The sequence below is a fragment of the Apiospora phragmitis genome (genome assembly GCF_038363925.1).
Source record: "Apiospora phragmitis strain CBS 135458 chromosome Unknown utg000013l:1.0-2965645.0:1.0-2969333.0, whole genome shotgun sequence".
Taxonomy (NCBI): Eukaryota; Fungi; Ascomycota; class Sordariomycetes; order Amphisphaeriales; family Apiosporaceae; genus Apiospora; species Apiospora phragmitis.
In genome coordinates, this window is record NW_027117413.1 from 169,132 (window position 1) to 183,478 (window position 14,347).

The window sequence follows — 14,347 nt, forward strand, 5'->3', positions numbered from 1 at the left end:
GGGGCCTGATCTTGATGGTCGGTGGAAATGGTCAGCGCGCAAACGGCGGGAAGGTGGGTGATGGATCGCGTAGCTCCAAGGGAAAGAAAACGCGGCTTCCAGTCGCGTAAAGTGCCGGGCTGTATGCATGTACCTTAGCTTAGGTAGGTCGGGCCTTATGTACGTGTAGTTATGCAAGGCTACCTACTATCGACCCCCCCTCACATTCGATAGAATAAGGCTGAGCATAACTCATATGGCCCAAGCTCCCTGAAGGAGTCTGCCAAGTCTGTACGCCAAATCCATCGCCCAGCGACCCAAGCCACGACCAAAGACCATCAATTCATTGTTAATCGCCTGCTTGCACAACTTACGGTCTCTCTCTGCTACAAGGATCCGCGCTAGCCCCATTCACTTCACTTGCCGGCTGACTCTGTAAAAAGCACGGCCAGAATCACAGTCGTCATACGAGCGAAAGAGACAGAGAGGCGACGACCTCATTACATACTCTCTACATATTCTTCCCGTTTCATTTTGTGGTGTTGTTGCTCTGGGCTCCCGATGCTTCAACTGAACGCTGCCTAGATTTGCGCGATTTCGCTGTACCCTTCGTCTTGTTCTATAGGATCCTTCCAATTGCCTTCGCAAGGCGTTTCTGGCCAGATCCGTCCCGTCCCGTACCGCTAAGGCTCTTCCTTGTCTTGGTCGTCTTCGCAATTTTGACAGGATTCATTCTTTTTGCATCACCCTCCTGTATCCCAGCTGGACTGCGCAAGATTGTTTCGTTTCAACACTTCGTTTGACGCGCTCCTTCAAGCCAACCGTCTTTACTACTTGGATTTCGTCGCCTATACTTTGCGACCGCATGCGACTTCGTCAAGATGGGGTTCGTATAGACTCAACCCTACCAAGGATAATAACCCCGCGACTGACTTTCTCGCAGTGTTCCCAAGTTCTTTCGATGGCTCTCGGAGCGGTATCCGGCGATATCGCAACTGATCGCCGAGAATCGCATTCCCGAGTTCGACAATCTATACGTATGCCGCCTGCACATATGTTCCTTTTGGTGAGCTCGAAAACTGACTGTATTGCGATTAGCTGGACATGAACGGTATCATACATAATTGCACACACAAGGACTCAGATGATGCAACCTTCCGTCTCACCGAGGAGGAGATGTTCATCCGCATTTTCAATTACATCGAACACTTGTTCGGAAAGATCAAGCCGAAGAAGCTCTTCTTCATGGCCATTGATGGTGTTGCCCCACGCGCCAAGATGAACCAACAACGAGCCCGTCGTTTTCGAACAGCTCTCGACGCTGAGAAGGCCCGGGACAAGGCGATTAAGGAGGGCGTGGAAATGCCCAAGGAAGCGCCGTTCGACAGTAACTGCATCACGCCTGGCACAGAATTCATGGCCAAGCTGACACGACACTTGAAATACTTCATTAACAAGAAGGTCACCCAGGACTCGGATTGGCAGGGCTGTGACATCGTTCTGTCTGGCCACGAAGTTCCCGGAGAAGGAGAGCACAAGATCATGGAGTATATCCGCAATGCCAAAGCGCAGCCTGATTACGATCACAATGTGCGGCATTGCTTGTACGGTCTTGATGCTGATCTGATCATGCTGGGCCTACTAACTCATGACCCGCATTTCTGTCTGCTTCGAGAGGAAGTCACATTTGGGCGTGCTTCTAAATCGGCATCGAAGGAGTTGGAGCATCAGAATTTCTATCTGATGCATCTTTGCATTGTTCGGGAGTATCTGGAGTTGGAGTTCCAAGAGCTGAAGGCCGAGGGAGCCACAAAATTCCCCTTCGACATGGAGCGGGTTATAGATGACTTCATTCTCATGGCGTTTTTCGTTGGAAACGATTTCTTGCCCAATCTACCCCATTTGCACATCAACGAAGGTGCATTGGCGACCATGTTTCGCATATATAAGGAGGTCCTGCCCAAGAGCGAGGGCTATATCAACGAGGGAGGTGTTATCAATCTTCAGAGCCTTGGACTGCTTTTGGACGAGCTGTCCAAAGAGGAGAACCGTCATTTTGAGCATGAAAACTCCGATCAGAAATGGTTGAGGAGCAAGCAGCTGGCCGAGGCAAAGGGCGAAGAGATGCCCAAGAATAAGGGCAAGGTGATCATGACCTCTGCCCAGAAGGAGCTGTGGAAGACAGTCAAGAAGTACGTCCAGAAGCCGCGCGCGGAGCCTTTGGACCTGGGCACGGAACTCGTCGCAGCCGATCGTCAGTTTATCAAGGATTTGGCTGGCGATATGCAACTCGAATGGCGCACAGTTGACGATGATGAAGGCCAACGTCATCTCGTGGTCTCACTCCCCGGAAAGATGAATGGTAATGCCGATGAGGAAGAAGATGACGAGGTTGAGGCCGGCTTCGCTCTTAACCGTGTGATGAAGAAGTACGACTCGGCACAAGTAATCGACATTTCAGCATCCGAGTCGCAGGCCTCGATGGCGATCAAGTACAAGGAGAAATTTGGCGAATGGAAGAACGAGTACTACAGCTCCAAGTTCAAGGAGTGGTCGCCCGAATCAAAGGGAAACCGAGCTGCGCCTACTCTGTGAGAACTATGTCCAAGGTTTGCAGTGGGTATTGTACTACTACTATCGCGGCGTGGCCTCCTGGCCCTGGTTCTACGCATATCATTATTCTCCGATGATATCAGGCAAGTCGACCCCGAAAACTTAACGTTTGTCTATTGGAACTAACACAAGCCAGATGTCTGCAGGGGTTTCAATGCCGACATGGACTTTCAACTTGGCCAACCGTTCCGACCCTACGAGCAGTTGATGGGTGTTCTGCCGGATCGAAGTAAAGGCATTGTACCCACGGTGTATCACCCGCTAATGACAGATCCCAAGTCGCCCATCAACGACTTCTACCCACGGGATTTCGAGCTTGACATGAACGGCAAGAAAATGGAGTGGGAGGCCATCGTAAAGATCCCTTTCATTGACGAGAAGCGACTGCTCTCGGCCATGGCCCCTAAGAACGAGTTGCTTTCGGCCCATGAGAAGGCAAGAAACGACTTTGGTGTGTCGCTGAAGTTCACCTATGATCCTACAGCTCAGCCTATCGTGTATCCGTCTTCTATGGTTGGCGTGTTTCCTGACATACCCGGCTGTCAATGCGTCGAGAACATCTATGATCTCCCTACGGCAGATGGCGCAAAGCTCTACCGAGGCCTTCTTGACGGTGCAAAGCTCAACATCGAGGCTCTGGCTGGATTCCCAAGTCTGGCAACGTTGCCCTATACTGCCAGTCTCGATTACCATGGAGTCAATGTTTTCCAGCAAGACAGCCGTAATCAGAGCATGATCGTCACGCTATCGGACGTTGAGATGCGCAGCAGCATTGAAACGGCCAAGTCGAAGCTGGGGAAAATATGCCATGTTGGCTACCCCTTCCTACAGGAAGCCAAGATCGTCTCCGTCACTGATCGCGATTACGTATATACGCATGATGCCGAGGAAAAAATCGTCCAGAAGCACATGGACGGTCCAGCGATGCAAACCTGGCAGAAGACAGCGGCCAGCCTAGGCAACTTCTACAGCAAGCGGCTTGGAATTGTCATCGGCCCCATCGAGGTCACGGTACAAGTTGATATGCTGAAGGGCTTGGTAAAGACCAAGGAGGGTGCCCTTATCAAGGAGTACGGACACATACCAGGGACCCAAAAAGACCATGCTGCCCAGGTCATAGTAGACGAGGTCGTGAGTGAGGACCAGCGATTCATTGAAAGAGAAGCGTTACCCATCGAAGAAGAGTTCCCATTGGGCTCCAATGTCTTCTTCCTCGGAGAAACGGTTCAAGACTTCCTGTATTACGGGCGTCCTGCCCGAGTCCTCGGTCACAAGGACGGCCTGGTAGAAACAGTGATGGCATTTCATCACCCCAAGAACCGCCAACCGCAACCGAAAGCGAAGGGCCAGGAATTCGTTCCGCACGAGTCCAAGTACGCAGCGCGCTTCTCTACGGTTGCTAAACCAGTTGTGGCACTCGGGGGATAGTCTCGGTGGTTACGAGACTGCTTTCAACGTCGCAAAGAACATCGGCGTCTCTCCCCTGGTTCTCAGTAAAATCGCCTCATCGCTATTTGTTTACACTGTTGGCAACATGAAGGTGAATCTGGGCCTCAACCTCAAGTTCGAGGGTCGAAAACTGAAGGTACTGGGCTATACTAGAAAATCCACTCGTGGATGGGAGTATAGCCACGCTGCCCAAGCCCTTATCGCGGAATATGCCGCTAAATTCGCCGATCTATTCGTTGGAATGATGCAAAACCCCCAGGGTAATGAGCTGCACGAGAAGGACCTTTTCCGACATCTGAAACCCGAGGACGCCACTCTCAAAGTCAAGGAAATCGGTGCATGGCTTAAGACGGTGGAGACCAGCAAGTTTGAGAAGGTTCCCTTGGATGCGGAACAGCTCGACTCCAATGTTGTCAAGGCGATTGAAAAGGCGGTTAATGATCTCATCGTGGAATTCAATGGTGGCATGGGAGACGATCTATTTGTCAAACGTAAGGCTCCGCGAGACGTGCTGCTGCGCATTGAGGACGCCGAGCAACGGCTTGGCGACCAGAAGTTCTCTCTTGGTGACCGTGTTATCTACGCTGCCGGTTCTGGCAAGGTCAAGACTGGTGCTCAGGGAACAGTTGTTGGTATCAGTACTCTTGGAAACCACCACATGCTTGATGTGGTATTTGATCAGCCTTTCATGAGCGGCACTGCTTTGGGCGAACGTTGCTCTCCGTTCCGGGGAGCAACAGTCGCTGCGAATACTGTCCTGAACATCACGAGCAAACACTTCCTTGCGATTCCCAAACAGCCAAACACTGGAGGTCACAGGATTGCCGACTCGATTCAGAAAAACCGCGGGAACTCAGGCGGATTCCGTGGCAGGAATGGAGGAACATACCGCGATGCTCCTGCACCTCCTCCCCTGAATGGATCGTTCCGGGGCGCGATGTATGGTGCAGACCATCGCACTCCTGGTCGTGGCAGAGGAGCCGGAAACGCGGTACCAGACCTACAGCATTCAAGTCTGGTTTATCGGCCTGCCCCGAATGGTGCACACCCGCAGCAACAGCACCCGACCCACCAAGGAGGATACCAAGCCAATAACGGCTATGATTGGCAATCGGCCAACCACAGTGGCCAGGGCTACAGCTATGCGCAAGGTCAATCGTCTGGACAGAGTAATGGAGCCGTCTACGGCGCAGTACCGCCTCCGCCGAATCTGAATGCTAAGGACAACAACAGCCGAAGGGGTAAAGGTGGACGTGGTCGTGGGAGAGAAGGCAGAGGCCAGAGAGGTGGCCGCGGCGGCACTTCTCGAGGGAGAGGAGGACAGCAGCAAAATTCTTCCTAGAGGAAATGTAAATCAAGCATGATGGTGAATATGCTCAACCCGGAGGCGCGATCTACTCATGGATGCCGATGGATCCCCAGCATTGTGGATCATGATCATACTAAGCGCGCAATGAAGATTAGATAGACAACGTACAAGTACTGAATCCACCAAACATTGATGCTCGAGTGGGCGCGGGCTTGCTATCAACCCAACCCAACGGCTACACGCATGATATTGGCCAATCATCTGCCCTGATGCGGGGGAACTCGTTCGAACCCCTGTCCCATCACATCCCACCTAGTAAGTGGCCGTTTAGATCAGGCTGCCTCATGTCACTTTCTCGTTGCCTGTTTCATTCTATTTTGCTCAATAAACCGTCAGTCTACTATAGCGACCTTGCTCGCCCTTGCCTATTGGAATTTCGCGATCGATGACTGACATCCTAATACTTGGCCGAATTATCAAAACATGCGTCTAATCAACACGGAAACGATGGAGATGGAGGAGTTTATGGGTCGCACACCTCCGAAGTATGCCATATTGTCTCATCGTTGGAGCGACGGTGCCGAGGTCACGTATGTGGACTACATGGACGGCAGCGCCTTTTCGATGCCGGCCTACAATAAGATATTGTCGTTCTGCTACAAGGCCAGGTCGGAGGGGCTACAATACGCCTGGATTGATACCTGCTGCATCGACAAAAGATCAAGTGCCGAGCTCAGCGAGTCTATCAACTCCATGTTCAAATGGTACCAACAGGCCGAGATCTGCTACGCTTACCTCAGCGACGTCACCAAGGATACCGCAGATTTCTTTGCCACTAAGGATCGCATGTTTGAGACTGGACTGTTCAGACAGTCCCATCCAAACGATATCTGGGGGTTGTTTAGGGAGACACGACTGCACAACGAGTTTTGCAATAGCATGTGGTTCAAACGAGGATGGACGCTGCAAGAATTGATCGCGCCTTCAGAGGTCGTATTCTTTGACAGGAACTGGCATGACCTGGGGACGAAGCATTCATTAGTCTCACTGATCCACGAGATCACCCGTATTGATATCTGTCATCTTCGAGCGGTGTCTGCAGAAAACGTTGCCATCAGTCCTGGCAGGCTGGACGACTATTCAAAGACATCACACCTAGCGACAACAGCCCGGAAAAGAGACTTTGCTGAGCCATGGCGACTGGCAACCACGGCCCAGAAAATGAACTGGGCCGTTGGTCGACATACATCACGATTGGAGGATCGCGCCTATAGCCTACTTGGGATATTTGACGTGACTATGCCGCTTTTGTATGGAGAGGGGAAACCGCATTCTTTAGACTGCAAGAGGAAATCATAAAACGGCATCCATACGATCATTCGATATTCAGTTGGCGGGATGACTCAGGACTGGGACATACAGGTTTATTTGCGCCAAACCCGGATTATTTTGGCTATTCGATGGATGTGCAACCAGCCCCTGTCACTTTTCGAGAGCGAATGGCCCAGGATTTCGATAGCTCTGCTGGGGCACCACACGATCCTATCGAGGTATCATTACGGAGGGCACGTCTGAACTTGCCACTTATTGGGCCTATTGCGTCTGTCAGTCTCCAGCAGCTACCAGCAGGCCCTTTTGTACACAAGGATGCACCAACCGCTTCACTGGTGCGCGCGTTCAGTCATAAACCGCAGCCAGAGGGTACCGACTGGCATAATTTTGACAGAACCGAGAATAAACCCCTACCGCCAATCTACATAGCAGTACTGGACTGTTCCTTTACTCGTATACCGGGCTGTTTTGTAGGTATTATGCTCAGGCGGGAAGATGGTCCACACGGGTCCTACGTCCGCGATCATAGCCTGAAGGAAATATGCATCCGACCGGAGTCTTGGGTTTCTCATCAAACTTTTTCGGTCTACGCACACCTTGAATACAAGAATGTCACTGAACGGATGGATGAAGGGTTGACACAACCATACTTGAGCCACAAGTCCTCAATCCAAATCATTTATGTTGGGTCGGAGCCTTTCGGGCTCCTGAAGGTACTGGGTGGCTCATTGGGTCACGGCTTCGTACCCTTTGAGAATCACTGTGATCTACACATCGAGCCTGGCGACCGCAACTGGCTTATATTTCTAAAGGCTGATAGTCGCGGTAAGCTCTCGACATTTGCGCTTTTCGTCGGCCGCTTGGATAACAGTGACAGGCTGTGGACGCATATTGAGTTCCCGGCCTCGGTGAACGACGCCGCTTACTGGGCACTGCCCATTAACCAGCTCGAAAAGAAGCATGATCTCCGCTTACCCCAGTTTAACAGTCCGCAAAGCTTCGTGGAGTCGGACTACCGCCGCGACGATATCTATGAAGGCCTCACAACGAGGGACCTAGAGGACAAGTACGGTGGCGTGGTTGTTGTGCGACGTCGCAAGGCCCGCGGGTGGCCTGGTGACCCTGAAGATGTCAACGTGGTCATTGAAGGCGTAGATCACCGTCCGCAGTCATTAGCCGACGAGGGGCCACAGGACGATAGTCCAGTGTCTAACGAGGATTGGCCAAACGAAGACGTATATCAGTCAGGGGCAAGCACTCCCCAGACGCCAGGTGGCGCGCCCCTTTTTGAGCGACCACCTGGCTTCGACCCTTCGAGCCTTTGGGAAGGGTTCATAGGGTTTTAATGTACCCCACCCCTTCACCGATGATGATGGTGTACCGGATAATTGGTATAGTCTGGGCCCTATCGAAATGATGAAGTATCTGCCCAAAAGATTGAAACAGCAGTACGAGCAGCAGCAGGAAGACAAACTAGCGAAGGGTGCTTGATCCACCAGGACATTATGATGCTATGGACGTGTGAATCACCATGAAAAACAAGCAAGATTTTCTTCTTCATTTTATCGCACTCATCCGCGTAGTCGTTTTTAGCCCTGCATCCCCATACTACACTTCAACTGGGGAATCTTTAAAAGTCTTTAATTCTGCCACGGCCTCTTCGTAGGTTCTTCTCACCACGTCGGCATGCTGCGGCGACCTCGGCAGGATGGAGCAGGGGAACGGAAGCGGGCTCGAGTTAAACCCGTCCGTGAATGCGAAACTGGTAGAATAGATTAGCAGTTGCATACATGCCGTCTTCGATCCTTCTTGGACCTAGAACCTACATGTCGACATCGATGTCCTGCCCGGTCTCGTCCTTGGCCGGAGTCACATTGAAAGCCCACAGTGTGCGAGCGATGTTGAGGTTGACTGACGCAGCCCCTAGATGCATGCCGGGACAGATACGGCGGCCCCAGCCAAACGCACTGTGACCGAGAGTGCCGGGGAAGTCGCGATCCTCAAGAAAGCGCTCCGGCTTGAACTCATGAGGCTCTGGGAAATCTCTCTCGTTGAGATGAACTGTACGGAGAGAGGAGAGTCAACGAATGTCTGTTGCCGGCCTGTGGCAAAAGTAGTAAATACGTACTGGTCCACAACGGAGCAATGATTGTACTCCCCTTAGGGATGAACATGCCATTGTACATGTCGTCGGCCGTGCTCGCGTGAGGAGTGCCACCCAGCACGGCTACGGGCCGCCACCGAAATGTCTCGGACGCGATCGCCCTGACGTACTCCAACTCTTCCATGTCCTCAAACGTGGGTAGCCGGTCCCGCCCAACAACCCTGTCCAGCTCCTCCTGGGCCCGCGGGATGAAGTTGTGACCAAACTTGACGCATGCCAAGAAGAAGCTTGCGAGCGTCCCTGCTGTCTACGGCCACCAAATGAGTTAGTTAGCTACGAATCGATCGGGTCTTGGATACAAAGCCAACTTACCGTTTCAATACCCGCGCCGAACGGTGAGCCAGCGGTGTATGCAAGCTCCAAATCCGACATGCCTAAAGCCTCCTGTTCCTCAAGAAGATGCGTCGTGAAACAAGGCGTTGCGACGCCTCTCGCGACCTTGTCCTTGATGTCGTTCAAGAGATCCATTTAGAGCTGTATGTCCTTTTGGCGCTGCTTGAGCACTTCGGCCTTCCAGGGGGCAAACATGGCTGGGATGTACTTGAGCGCTGGGTATCTCTCTGCGGCGTATTTGCCCGGGATGCTACGGACGTAGACTTAGCACCAGCAACCGTAAACCTGCCCCCATCCGACTGATTTGAGATCTCCTTGTTCACTTGTTCATGTTTCTACCCAAATATCTCTCTCGGGACCATGGCGGGAAGTAGAATCTTTGGAAATGAGACTTACTTGACAGAAGTCAACCTACCCATCGCCTCAATATTCTGTTTCACCACCTCGTCGCGCGCCACATCCACCACCCGCCTCCCATACGTGACGAGCATGATGACGGAGGCCGCGTACCGCTCGACATGGGCACGGAACCCCCCGGGGTCGGCGAGGATGTCGCGGGCGAGGACGGCGCTCTCGAGCCGCTGGATGGGCCGGTAGGACGCGCTGCGGCGCTGCATGAAGCCCGAGTGGAGCAGCTTGCGCCAGCGGCGCCAGAAGTCCCCGTAGGGAGCCATGAGCCCCCGCAGGCCGTCCGAGAGCAGCTCGCCGCCGACGACGAACCGCGGCCGCGACGAGTAGACGGCGCCCCGCCGCTCCAGCAGGTCCCACGCCGCCCGCGCCGACCCCAGCACGACGGTCGGGCCGGCGCTGCTCAGGCCGGGCACGTACACCACGTCGCCGTACTGCGCGCTCAGCTGGCGGAAGTACACCCACGGCTTCGCGATGCCCGTCTTGCCCGCCTTAGGGCCAGGGGGTAGGCGGGAGCGGTGGGCGCGGAGCTTGATGGTTTGGCGGAGCTTGCGATGTGTAAGTCTATTGTCAGGGAGGAGGCTGATGAGAGGTAGGTCGGTAGGACCTCGGGGTGGCTTACAGAAGGGTATAGCAAGGTAAGGTAGGCCAGAGCGCCTGCCAATCCTATGTTCAGAAGTATAGTGCCGATCATCGTGAATAACCCAGCGGTCGGTCTGTGATACTAAGTCGATTCTGCCGACAAACACACGGTGAGCAAGCAATGCACGAGGATTTGAAAGATACACACGTCCACCTTATATACTTACGACGAGTAGGCAGCTTCATCACCTACGCCGTAAAGAGTCATGCATTGTAATCCCGAACAGACGGCAGCAAAGGCCGGCTCTCGGTCCAATAGCCGAAGCGTCATCCCCGCATTCTTTCCCCAAGCGACATAGATCCTGCCAACGCAGCACCGGCAATTATACAACTACTGCCGAAAGAATATGACTTGGTTTGTATAGGGATTGAAGCTCATAATTTAGTTGATTACGTGCTGCTTATATAAACACACGAAGCCCATCTGTCCAGATTTGCCGCCCTAAATAAAAAATAACAATAAAGATTTCGCTTATCTATACATCATACAAATGCCAATACTTGGACGGCCACCCGTTCTGGCCGGTTCCTTCTTCCGGCCACTTTGCGGGCAGCTCGCCAAAGTTGAAGAAGTAGCGGCCCTTGCAGCCGTGCTCTTCGCACCGGAGGTCGCACAGGCCGAACTTGGCGCAGAAGCAGGTGCCCGCGTTGGGGCAGTCGACGGCGGGCTGGCCCAGGATCTGGTGCCACGAGTACTCCATGACGCGGCCGCTGAACTCGTCGGTCAGCTCCGTCGACCACAGCCACTGCCGGTAAAACTTGTAGTCCTCGAGGGTGCGGTTGCGGATGCGCTCGCGCGTCGCGGCGAACTGGGCGCCGCAGTGCACGCCCACCGACTCCGGGATGGGCTGCCCGGGGAATAGCTGCGTGTAGGCCTTGGCGTAGGCCGCCTCCGTCTTGAGCCGCTGGTCCGCCGCCGGGTCGTCCCAGCGCGCCGCCGCGTCCAGGTTCGGCTTCATCTCGAGCGGGCAGCCTAGGAGCCAGGAACAGCGCAGCGTCGAGAACCCGTGGCTCAGGACGTAGGGGATCCTAAACCTCTGCAGGACAGGGACGCCATCTGAGGAGTCGAAAACAATGCGCACGGTGAGTAAATGTGTCGATGATCATCCCCGGGTACATGCGGGGTTGGGAAGGGGAGAGACTCACCATACAAGGGATCCTCATTATGCCATTGGTATCGGCGTCCGTGGATGAAAAAGACCACGTCGGGCAGCTTATAGTAATTATCAATTATGTATCTGCAAATAGGATCTTAGCTCACGAACTGTCCAGAGCCTCAAGAAACCGGGGTCAACCAATACGTTAAGTATACTGTGCTCTCATGTCCGATGTTATGCTTCACGGTCAGTGGAGCGTAGGGATCATCGGCAACATAGATATGAGCAGGGTAATGAGGGAAATTGTCGGTGATCCATGACGTGTTTTCGGCCTTTACCGACGAGACGACAAGCTCGACGCGGGCATTGGTTTGTTCCTGGTCTTGCTGCGCCGTCGTGGAAGCGGCAAAAGGGTTCTTGTGAGCCAAGGCGGTGGAGAGGTGCTGCCGGGTCAAACGGGTGGCAGGGAGGTAGAGCCAAGAGATGAGGAAGAGCGATAGAAGACATGCGGATAACGCCAGTCGACGATAGGATATGGGACCGGAGCTATACATGGCGTGTAGTTACTGGCAAAGGCTCGAAACCATGATCAACGACACAAGAAAATAATTATGGAGGAAAGGGCAGAGCAGGAACAAGGATCAAAGGGGTACAGGTTTTCGGCTAGAGAGACCTTTATGAATATCTTTGGCTCTTATAACAGCAGGTATACTGCTTTTCTTCTCCTGTGTTGCTTTTCTTTTTTTACTTGTTCCGTCTCTGGCTGGCAAGTCGTGGAAATTTGACAGGTTGCTACAGTTTTGACGTACAAAGCTTGAGTTAGAAACCAAATTATGAATGGAGAACATGACGCGCCATCATCTCATGACAGTGCATGCGTCCCAGCAGGGAGGGCCGCCTTCAGGCCTGGCAAGGGGGATCGCCAGGGGTTGCAGAATTGGCTATTGGGCCAATCATGGCCTCGGGCCAAAAGCTGAGCTCGAAACATGGACAGGCCTTCCAGCGCATGCAGGCAGGGGGAAGGCCCGGAAGGGGGGCCCCTAACGACGCCAACGACAGAACAGACTAGCCTGTATGCAGCATAAAAAGTAACCCTTCGAACTTTTCAACCTGGCCCCAACCGTCAACGTCTGGAGTTGATCTGATCTTTCCTGGTCCGACCCGCCGACTTTGGCCCCTCCCCCCAGCTTGGAGTGTGCAATTGGGAAACGTCTTTTCGGCTTGTCGGATCTGCAACGCAGACGATGCAGTTCAAAGTGTTTGCATGCCGTTTCAAAGTCGCCAGAGATAGCCCCCGCCGCTCTGTATCGCATGGACCCTCGGGGGCCTCATTATCTTATGATAAATATTTCATCTTCACTCACGGTTTTCTTGACTCTCGGTGAAGTGGGTGAAGCAGAGGTCTTCGGGCAGAACGCAACATGTTGTCTCAGGGAACTTCCTGCACGTAAGCTGTTGGGCGACCTGAGTTGCACCGATTCTAGCCTAGGTTAATGACCGTTGCACCGGCATTTTATTTCCAACACCGAGCACCTTCCCATGCATACACATCCGTACCAGAGAACAGGGTCATCCCGCACTACAACAGCCTAATCCGGCCAAACCGCCTGCTAAATAGGTGGTTCCAGTCGTACAGGAGACATAGTTGGAACAGAACCAGATAGCCGAGACCCGCCACCAAATACATGACATCGACGCTGACACATCCGTAAACATAGAAGAAAAGCGCTAGGAACTTCCCGAAGGTCAGAGGTCGCTCTCTGCGGAACATGAAGTTCCCGCGCGTTCTATAGAACTGCGACACGGACAGGAAAATCAGCGCCACGGATTGCATGGCAATCGACGTGATGCTGAGGGACCCACGGGTGCCCAGGCGACCGACCGTCTTCATCTGCTTGATGAACTGGAACACCACCAGGAATGCATCAGCTACGCACAGGAGCGTGATCCATATACTCCATAGTACGCTAAAAGCGGTGGATTGACGAGGCTGCTCCGGAGACGAAGGCAGCGCGCCCACGAGAAGAAAGGCCAACGAAATGGGCAGAGCGACGGCAGCATATGCCCCGAGTATGAGTCGCATCCGAGTGGACGTCAATTTGTGCGCATGCGCCTCTTCTGGGAGCCAGTCCGACATTCTACGGGCCCGGGCTTCGTTCGGATTCGGGGCCGTGACGAGAGGCACAGTCCGATAGCGGATATAAACCACGAGGCTTGGCACTCGCTGTTAGTATATTGGATGCACCAAATGCCATATAAGGATGGAGGGAGTTCCCTACAGTATGACTGAACAGAGCCATTGTACGATTACCTCGACAAAGCCCAAAAGTGCCGAGTAGCCTTCCCAACCCCATAGTTGATGGCTCGCTACGCAGTTGAAAGCAGGAAAGGAGACGCTATGGCTGAGCCGGAGGGCTAGTGTGGTCGTGGAGAAGAGGCCATGGTTGAGGACGTAGTAAGGCGATATGCCCTTAGTGCCGGCCCGCTTGATGCCAACGAACTGTGGCACGTACGCCGCGATAACTAACACCCATAGTAGCCTGGATTTGTGATGAGCAATCCGGAGTTGGCACCGGGGAAGGACAGAGGTTGAAGCTTACGTGCCAAAGACGGTGCGCCTGGTGGATTGATACTGTGACGGATCCTCGCAGAGGGGTGATGTCATCAGAATGTCACCCATTCTCGCTGTCGCATTACGGACTCCTGAGCGTAACAATAGTATCGTTTAGTGTTAGGAGCCTTTAGGGACGCAGGATCTCAGGGCAGAGTTGGATATCAGCGCGTAGGGTTGACATGATTCAGAGAAAGATGTTGAAGCCTGAGCGAGGCAGACCAAACAGCTACCGGATAAGAAAGCAGGTACTCCGTACATAACGGCCTCCAAATTAGTGTGAGGTACGTATGTAAGGTTAGGGTGTATGTAAGCAGCAAGCATGCGCCAAACAAGGCACCCGCCAACGACTCCGCAGTCAGTCCTAGCGCTGGCGTAAGGACACGTCAAATGTTCTAGACCCGAGTCTC

General features: G+C 53.3%; 5 protein-coding genes across 5 annotated transcripts; 2 read left to right on the forward strand and 3 right to left on the reverse strand.

Moving 5' to 3' along the window:
* Positions 1-860: 860 nt before the first annotated feature.
* Positions 861-5,383, forward strand: PG994_013807 (exonuclease kem1; the record flags this gene model as incomplete). Its single annotated transcript, XM_066865216.1, has 5 exons — positions 861-865; positions 923-1,016; positions 1,078-2,570; positions 2,739-3,965; positions 4,021-5,383. The coding sequence occupies 5 exons, from the start codon at positions 861-863 to the stop codon at positions 5,381-5,383; spliced, it is 4,182 nt and encodes a 1,393-aa protein (XP_066708345.1).
* A 450-nt stretch (positions 5,384-5,833) lies between these two features.
* Positions 5,834-8,028, forward strand: PG994_013808 (uncharacterized protein; the record flags this gene model as incomplete). Its single annotated transcript, XM_066865217.1, has 2 exons — positions 5,834-6,343; positions 7,291-8,028. 2 exons carry the CDS (start codon positions 5,834-5,836, stop codon positions 8,026-8,028), a joined length of 1,248 nt encoding a protein of 415 aa, XP_066708346.1.
* Positions 8,029-8,290: 262 nt separating this feature from the next.
* Positions 8,291-10,281, reverse strand: PG994_013809 (Cytochrome P450 monooxygenase COX2; the record flags this gene model as incomplete). Its single annotated transcript, XM_066865218.1, has 7 exons — positions 8,291-8,444; positions 8,509-8,743; positions 8,811-9,093; positions 9,159-9,290; positions 9,351-9,429; positions 9,576-10,135; positions 10,210-10,281. The coding sequence occupies 7 exons, from the start codon at positions 10,279-10,281 to the stop codon at positions 8,291-8,293; spliced, it is 1,515 nt and encodes a 504-aa protein (XP_066708347.1).
* A 439-nt stretch (positions 10,282-10,720) lies between these two features.
* On the reverse strand, positions 10,721-11,880 carry PG994_013810 (uncharacterized protein; the record flags this gene model as incomplete). Its single annotated transcript, XM_066865219.1, has 3 exons — positions 10,721-11,286; positions 11,376-11,467; positions 11,531-11,880. Coding segments are annotated over 3 exons (1,008 nt in total), but the record flags the coding sequence as incomplete, so codon positions are not given.
* A 1,025-nt stretch (positions 11,881-12,905) lies between these two features.
* Positions 12,906-14,006, reverse strand: PG994_013811 (uncharacterized protein; the record flags this gene model as incomplete). Its single annotated transcript, XM_066865220.1, has 3 exons — positions 12,906-13,550; positions 13,638-13,866; positions 13,927-14,006. 3 exons carry the CDS (start codon positions 14,004-14,006, stop codon positions 12,906-12,908), a joined length of 954 nt encoding a protein of 317 aa, XP_066708349.1.
* Between the last annotated feature and the right edge of the window lie 341 nt (positions 14,007-14,347).